Source organism: Sphaeramia orbicularis, chromosome 9 (assembly GCF_902148855.1).
Source record: "Sphaeramia orbicularis chromosome 9, fSphaOr1.1, whole genome shotgun sequence".
In the NCBI taxonomy this organism is placed as follows: Eukaryota; Metazoa; Chordata; class Actinopteri; order Kurtiformes; family Apogonidae; genus Sphaeramia; species Sphaeramia orbicularis.
In genome coordinates this window covers 49346989-49355357 of record NC_043965.1, presented here as the reverse complement: position 1 = coordinate 49355357, position 8369 = coordinate 49346989, and the positions used below count along the sequence as shown (strand labels likewise).

The 8369-nt window shown below is 42.6% G+C and overlaps 1 protein-coding gene across 1 annotated transcript; it reads left to right on the top strand.

Annotated features, from left to right (window-relative positions):
• The first annotated feature begins 1052 nt into the window (after window positions 1–1052).
• Window positions 1053–7700, top strand: lipg (lipase, endothelial). The gene is made up of 10 exons (XM_030144129.1): window positions 1053–1722; window positions 2723–2913; window positions 3130–3309; window positions 4184–4295; window positions 4381–4599; window positions 5306–5548; window positions 5766–5886; window positions 6434–6661; window positions 6770–6874; window positions 6963–7700. Exons 1-10 carry the CDS (start codon window positions 1632–1634, stop codon window positions 6973–6975), a joined length of 1503 nt encoding a protein of 500 aa, XP_029999989.1. The 5' UTR covers window positions 1053–1631; the 3' UTR covers window positions 6976–7700.
• Window positions 7701–8369: the final 669 nt, after the last annotated feature.

The window sequence follows — 8369 nt, the reverse complement described above, 5'->3', positions numbered from 1 at the left end:
AATTCAGTTCTGATGAGGAATTTGTCATCAAAATTTGTCAGTGATCAGCATTACTGCCTGATATAAATGGGTGATATTTGGACTTTTCCGCTTCATTGCTGTTTGCAGCATTGGTTAGAAAAGAAAAAAAATCACATTAACTGAAGTCACTAAAATACTTACATTCATTATTATTTTTTAGTTTAAATTTAGTTATATTTACTTAACATTTTGCAAAAAATAATTTAAGGTTTACTGAGTCTGATGAATCTCTAAAATATAATTCAGTTTCCTTTTTTAAACTTTATTTATTGTTATAATAAATAAACACAACTGAAAATGAACTTTATAGTAGTCAAACATCATGAAACTAGGAGTGCGATGAAAATATTGTTTAAAGACGCACAATTGGATGGAAATTGAAAACGACTGAAATCCATTTCTTCACTTGCATCCGTGTGTGCTTTTGTTGGATTTTTGACTCCATATCTATCACCTCTTTCATGGGGTGCATGTTGCGTGTTTCCACTGCAGTATGAGTCCACTGGAGCTACTGGATGCTCAAACCTGCTGCTGCTTCCCACTTTTCCTGCAGATCTAGGTGTAAAAGAACTCCGATAGCGGCATGGGCAGATACATAATCCCAGTATAATTTGACTTGGGTCTCGTGGATGTGACGGTGTGCTTAAACCCACTGACCCAGTGCACTAGTCACACCAGCGGGGACGCGTTTGGGTGACGGTGCAGGGGTCGTGCTGCTGCTGCTGGTGGGGCTGCAGTTGCAGGTGACATTTCCTGGTCGGGTTAGTTGGCGCTGATTGTATACACACACACACAGTGGTGTTATTGTGGTCGAGATCTTTGCGTGAGTGCGTCCATTCTTCGCCTCATCAATTGAAACCGGTCGGTGCGCTAAACCCACGATCTGGCACAGCGCCAGCCGAGAGGGGAGGGGCTTTCAATGGGGGTAAAGCCTCAACATCCCCTGGTGAATATTCCCATGGACACAGAGAGAGCTTGGGTTTCCCTTTTATTCCAGGGAAGAGTCTTTTAAAGCTTATATCAGACTTTAAGATTTTTTAAAAAGTCAGGATATGGACAGAATATGGTCCGCGCGTCATTCCCACGATGATTTACAGCCAATGGACACTTTATTCCTATTTTTATACATTCTTTGAGTCATTTTAGACAGGGATACGTAAGGTGACCTTCATGCCAACACTCTCAACTCGGCTTTGACTGCCTGCTTCTTGCGTCAGACGTACACGCCCCAAAACAACCAGAAGGCTTGAACGCGCAACGTGAGACGCCTATACTACGACTTCATTCAACATTGCCACGCCTTTCAACGTAAACAAATGGGGGCTTGACCAATAGAAATCACCATAGATCAGCCGATGATCAGATGACTGAAAAGGAGAAACTATTTAAAACTCTAATGAGACACTTGATGCCAGTTTATACATTTCTTTCAACGGCGCTTCCACCAGAGCGCACTGAACGCACCACCGGCGGCTCGTAGCTCTTTGTCACCACTGGATCTAACCACACACAGGCACATCTACCTTCCATACCTATCCACCGGCAGTGTTAAAATACATTTTTAATCTCGGGAGGCTTTTATTTCCCCCGGACGCGTTTGTGGCTGAGAAATGAATCTTAAAGCCATTTCACTGTGGATTTTTCTACAGTGTGCTTTTGCGCTCTTCTCGTCTGGTCTTGGGGAAAACGCTATTCTTAAAGGTAAGAAACGGCTTTGTGTCTATTATTCATTCATTACTTTCATTAATTCTCTCTCAAATATCAAAACGTACCATTACGCGTCTGGAGCGGGCCAAAACGCGCGTCACAAAAGCTTCTAACTAATAAATATTAGTTGATTAAATACTTAATTCCCACATCTCTGCTGCTGCTTGCTTCATTTGCATTTTAGTCTATAGTCTATTAAATGAATTATTATGCGGACAAGTGTGGCGGGCAGAGAGTGAACCAGAAAAACAGGGATGGATTCTGGGAGACTGAGTGCGACGTGTCCTTTTTGGGAGAGCCGCTGGGCAGTTGAACCGGAGCTGCGGACGCACAGCGCCACGTCTGTGTGTGGACTATTTGGAAGGAGGTTCTGCTGAGTCCGCGTTTTACCACGGACCGGGGTTTTTTCGGCTGCTACCCAGCTGAACTCACTTTGGGTTGTGTGGCTGTGGCTCTCTCTCAAAGGGTACTCGCGTTCATCACCTCACATCTGACGTCTCAGCTTTGCGCGCCGGGGATTACTGATCCAGTCACCACGGGATGAAAACATGACTGGATCAGAACACACTAAGCACACAATATAACTGCTGTTTTAGTCTAATTATTTCCCAGTTTTGAAAACAATTCTTCCAGTGAAGCCTCTTCTGCACCGGCTTGTTGGATGGCAGATGCTTGTAAATGTTCCTCTTTGGCCCCGAGGCTGAAGCGGCGCGTAAAAGTCAGATATAATTATGTGAACTCTGGCTCCAGCTGTGTGAGAGAATGAAATAAAAGAGGGTTTGCGGTGACTCCTTGGCTCCGCGCCTGCATCTTGCACCCAAATCGTATTATTGTAGCAGATGTTGAGCGGATGCCTGAGCTCCGCCCTGCGCCACATGGATTCTCTTCTCTGATATTTGGTTCTTTAATGTTTTTTTTTTTTTGCATCAGAGAATATTGAAGAGGAAAGGATTTTATATGAATTTAGCCTCACAATCTGCACTTTTCCCCTCAGATGACAACAGTGCAGTGGACGAGTTCTCAACAAACACCAAGTCTTTTGAAGGTTCTGTCAAATACAACCTGAGAAAGAGCTTAGACCTGGACCAGGAGGGCTGCTACCTGCAAACTGGAAACAAAGAGTGTCTAGAGGAGTGTGGCTTTAATGCTACAGCCAAGACAATCTTCATCATCCATGGCTGGACGGTACGGGCTTTGTTTCATTATTCTGGGTCACTTTTGATGAGGTGTAATCTGAATTCTCACAGAGGAGATGGAAGTGTCTGTGCACCAAAGGCTTTGACTGCAGGAATGTGTGGCCTGGATGTGAGATGGCAGTGTTGGTGTCAGAAGGTCACCAGGTTAAAGCAGTTGAATGAATGAATGAATGAATGAATAACTGACGTTTTTCTCTTTCTTCAGATCGGTGGGATGTTTGAGAACTGGATGCACAAGCTGGTCTCAGCGGTGATGCAGCGTGAAAGTGAGGCCAATGTGATCGTAGTGGATTGGCTGTTGATGGCTCAGCAGCTGTACCCAGATGCAGTCAACCATACCCGCACTGTAGGCTCCGACATAGCCTCCATGCTCAACTGGCTTCAGGTGGGTGTGATGCAGTCATTTCCACCACCTCCAACACTTGTGACAGGAGCACAGTGTCTTTTTGTGGACCGCATTTAAGATGGACTAAAACAATTGTACCCAAGGAGGGGGGGGGGGGGGGGGGTTCTTTATTTTTAATTATGGATTGCATGTGTCACAACCCTGAAACCACAGTAGCTTCTTGTAAGTGCCTTTATAAAGGGAAGTTGTCTTCATTATATAGTGACAAAAAAGGTCTCATAAGTTCCTCAAATGGTTGATGGTGTCGTGATCAGATGTATTTTGGAGTTATCACAGAGGGACTGAAGACCACTTTAAATATCTCCAAGTCTATAAAACCTGGCCTCATTCTGTCTTTCTGCCGCAGTGATTTAAGAAACCTTCGCCTTTGAGCTTGACGGACAGTAAACAGGAGAAAAGTAAAATAGGATCAAGTTATGTTAAATAAATGTGTCGGATATTCAGCCTTTTATTTTGGTATATTTAGCTCATTGCTCTACCCCTACTCTTCCATCAATGCTCATCAGAGAATCTAAGTAGGATCAAGGACAAGTGCTTTGCGCTGCTGAGACCAAGAACAATCCCCATTCAGATGGACTGTCACAAATTTGGATCTAGTAAGGATTCAGGCGTCCTGCCATGTAGTTGTAAACACAGACAAAGACTATTTCATGAAGACAAACCGAGACAGATGGTTGGAGGCGCTGTTGCATGGAAGGGTCTGTCTGTAGTAGTCTGTCCGGGTTAACTGAGAAGGGCTCGGATGTGAGCATGACTGATTATCACTGGCTTAGATCCAGGATTTAGCTCAGTGCGAGTTAGTGTTGTGGTGGCAGCTGCTGATGTGAATGTTGGTACTCTTCTATCTTAACAGGATGAGCGTCAACTGCCCCTGGAAAACGTGCACCTGATTGGCTACAGTCTCGGTGCTCATGTAGCAGGTTACGCTGGAACATTTGTCAGAGGAAAGATTGGTCGTATCACTGGTAAGTGTGACCTTAAACACTTGACATAAAGGAAAAAAACATTTAACATGGATGACTCTGCCTCATTAATGTGACTTTTGACCAGGTCTGGACCCAGCAGGGCCGATGTTTGAAGGTGTAGAGGAAAAGAAGCGCCTTTCTCCAGATGATGCAGACTTCGTGGACGTACTGCACACATATACTCGCGAGGCCTTGGGTTTGAGCATCGGGATCCAGCAACCAATTGGGGATATTGACATCTACCCCAATGGTGGTGATGTACAGCCTGGTTGTGCGCTTAGTGACGTCCTGGCAGTAGCTGGAAGTAAGTTTTATGATAGTTCTATCTGCTTAGAATGAAACTTTAAAAGTTTAGTGTATAATGTGAGATCTAGTGTTGAAGTTGGATATTGCAACAAACTGTATACACGTTGCCTCACCCTCCTCCACAGTGGCCACTTAAACTGTGAAAAGCCTCCTTAAGGTCCATTCATGGTCAGTTTATGTACATAAACGGGTCAGTTTCAGCGTCACTGCCTCCTTACTCCCCATGCATGCTTTTTGAGTTCAGAGCTTATTTCTGAGTCCAGCAAAAATGGCAACGGCAGAGGAGATCCTGATCATGCACATTCTAAGAAAAAGGCTAAAAAGGAAGCAGTGCAGTTGGCAGTGGTTTGTGTGGTCAAGAGCATGAACAGAACGCTCATCTGTGTATTTAACATTTAGCCTAAATGGGTCTTTAAGCAGAACTGTTTGGTTTATGTGTTCTTGTAGAAACAGGCCAGTTGAACATGTTTCATTTAGATGCTCACATACCAGAGAAAACACAACTATGAATATCATACTGATGTTTTTATTAGATCCCACTAAATCTTACATACTGAACTTTTTAAGTCATGTGATCCCTACTTTCTTTATTGTTAGTGTATTCGATTTGTACTTGTATTAATTTATTTGGCGCACTACATTTCTATTCCAATCTATAGTATTGTTGTCAGTCTTACATGAACCATTTTCCTTCCTTTCTCCAGATTTCATGGAGGTTATGAAATGTGAGCATGAACGCGCCGTCCACCTGTTCGTGGACTCCCTCATGAACAAGGAGCACATGAGCTACGCCTTCCAGTGCACCGGCCCAGACCGATTCAAGAAGGGCATCTGTCTGAGCTGCCGCAAAAACCGCTGCAACAACTTTGGCTACAATGCGAGAAAAATGCGCAAGAGACGCAACAGTAAAATGTACCTGAAGACACGTGCAGACACTCCCTTTGGAGGTGAGTTTCAACAGCGATACAACCCATAAATTGTTTTTGTTGTGTTTGTGTTATCAATACTACCATGATGGCTCCTATGAGTAACACTGATAAGCAACATTTCAACTGGTTATCTTATCTTTTACTTCCGTGCCTAACGTATTTTATGATTCAACAGTAAACTACGTCTGTACACAAGGCTGGAGCACATAAAACAGTTTTGTGTTTTTGCTTCAAGGTTACCACTACCAGATGAAGATGCACGTGTTCAACAGGAAAGAGGCTGACAACGCAGATCCTACCTTTCATGTCAAGTTGTACGGTGCCCACAATGACACCGGAGACATGTTTGTTGATGTGTAAGTATTGAGTCTTTCTGCAAAACCAATTTTGCCACAACGTCTAGTTTTGAAAACACATAAATACACTACCTGAGATTCTGTATGATCTAGACCCAGCAGACTTTTACAGACTGCTGCAGAGCAAACATACAGACTGCTGCCAGACTGTTTGACAATGCTCTGGTGCATCAGGTACATGTAGTTTTGTAATGTATAAAGGGCTCAAACCGGGGCAGTAGTTCTCCACACTACAGTTCAGACTCTTCAGACTCGTAGTCTCTAATGGTCATTTAAAGTCTTGTCACAACTTTGGATGAAAAGGCATTACATCAGCACAGGAAACAGGCCTCACAGCTCTAACAGCACTCATGATGTTTACAGAATTTTGTTACTTTTCCATCTTGCACAACTTATTTCACTTACTCACCACTTTATCTGGTTTGATTTATACAGAATTTTAATTGTTGACTTGAGGAGAAAACTCACTCAACCTTGGCCTCTGAAGTGTTGAGTCATTGTCCTGGAGATCTGACTCAAACTGATTTTCTTCCTCCTTTTTGTCCAGTCATGATGGAATTATAGGTCTGAACCTGACCAACACCTTCTTGGTGTTCACCGAGGAGGATATTGGCGATCTGCTTAAGATCCGTCTGAGTTGGGAAAGTGAAGTGGACTCCTGGACCTCAATGTGGAAGAGCCTCAGGAAGAATTTCTGGTCCTGGAACCCCAAACCCGTCAATCCTGTGCTGGAAGTTCGGCGGATTCGTGTGAAAGCTGGAGAAACGCAAAAGAAGTAAGTGAAGTTCCAGCTGGAAGCGCCATGAGAATGTAGAATTTAAATTTTCTTACTTAAGTTGTGTTTCAAACAATCAAGATTTTTTTTTTTTTAATGTCATCGCAGGTTTACCTTCTGTGCCCAAGATACCTCAAAAACTGAAATATCACCAGGAGAATCTGTAACGTTTGTAAAATGCCGTGATGGTTGGGAAGTGAAACCCAGAAAAAGGTATGCTCAGGATCAAACATTGAGATGATTCCACCTTTTGTATGACTGTGTGAAAAATGCTCAATGAAATCTTTGTTTCTGTCCCCAGAATACCAATGTAACAACTCAGCACTTCATCAACCAATGCACCATCACCATGGGGACCCAACATGGATAAGCAAGAAGCACTGCCTTCTCTTGAAGCATGCACTTTTGTTTGGAGGAGGATTGTTCAGCACATGGTGGGAGAGGCCTGAGGTCTTGGACTCTTTAACTGTACCTGGATGGTTTCTGGGACAAAAACAAAGAGGACTCTGGGCTCTGTCCGGGGTACAGGACCGATGGAAAAGCGCACCGACGCTGAAGGTTGGGGCAGTCTCCAACATGTTGAGATTGCCTGAAGAGTTACAGAACGTTCCTTTGGTGTGGACTAGTGAAGTAGAACTAGATCAGCGGACGTACACCAGCAACTGTAGTCACTGTACTGTACATTTTAAAATATTTTTTTATTTATAAGAGAATGGAAGCACTGCAAGACCAATGTTATTTATCGAAAGCATATCCCATAATGAAGCGTATGTGGATAGCATTTCTTCTAGATGCAGTATTTTTGTGTATGTGTGTGTGTGTGTGTGTGTGTGTGTATGGTGTGTGTACATGTGTGACCAAGATGTGTGCCTTTCTGCTGAGAGAGATTACTGATGAAACACTGAAGGAGACAGCTGATCTCATTGCACACAAACTTTCTGTACAGCGTTACTGTATGTGGCTTATTTTGTGGTTGTGTTTGTGTAAATATTGTATATAACTTTTTGGGGAAAAAAAATAAATTCACCTGTTATTTCTAGTCCCTTTGGCATTTTCTTCTGTTTTATAAAATTGCCCAAGTAACCTTAACATCAATCAGTCCAACATCAGTCCCATCTGAGTCATGTTTCAATATGGATGTACTTTAGTTTGTGTTTTTGGCTACATGCTTAACTCTAACTAGGAGATTTCCCTTTCAAATTAAGTCGAATACATGCAGTTTGGCCTCACTTTTCTAAGCTTGGGACCTTGTGTAGCATCAATGTTAAATCAGAAGAAAAGATGTTAGAACATTAAGCAAATACTCACACTGGATTAGAGTAGATTCAGTTTGCCAAATGATGCCACCGTAGATGATGTTGCACAAAACATGAGAATCAAGTCACCTTAACCCAAAAAGACCCAGTGTTACTTCTGCGTCAGTTCCTTTAAGTGATTTACCATTTATTATGATAATATCCTCCTTATTTGGCTTTTTGTCAGTGAAAATCAGGTATTTTTCTATATTTAATTCACTGATCATGTAGATGTTCATGAAAGGTCAGATGAAAATTGAGGGTTATTATATCAGAAACAGAGAAAACTGATGAAAAAGTGACTTTTTCAGCAAATATATCATTAACTGAACATAAACCCAGTGTGTCCATCCACTGTCATTGATCCAACTCCATGGGTTTTACTGGTGAATCAATGTTGTAGAAGATGATGG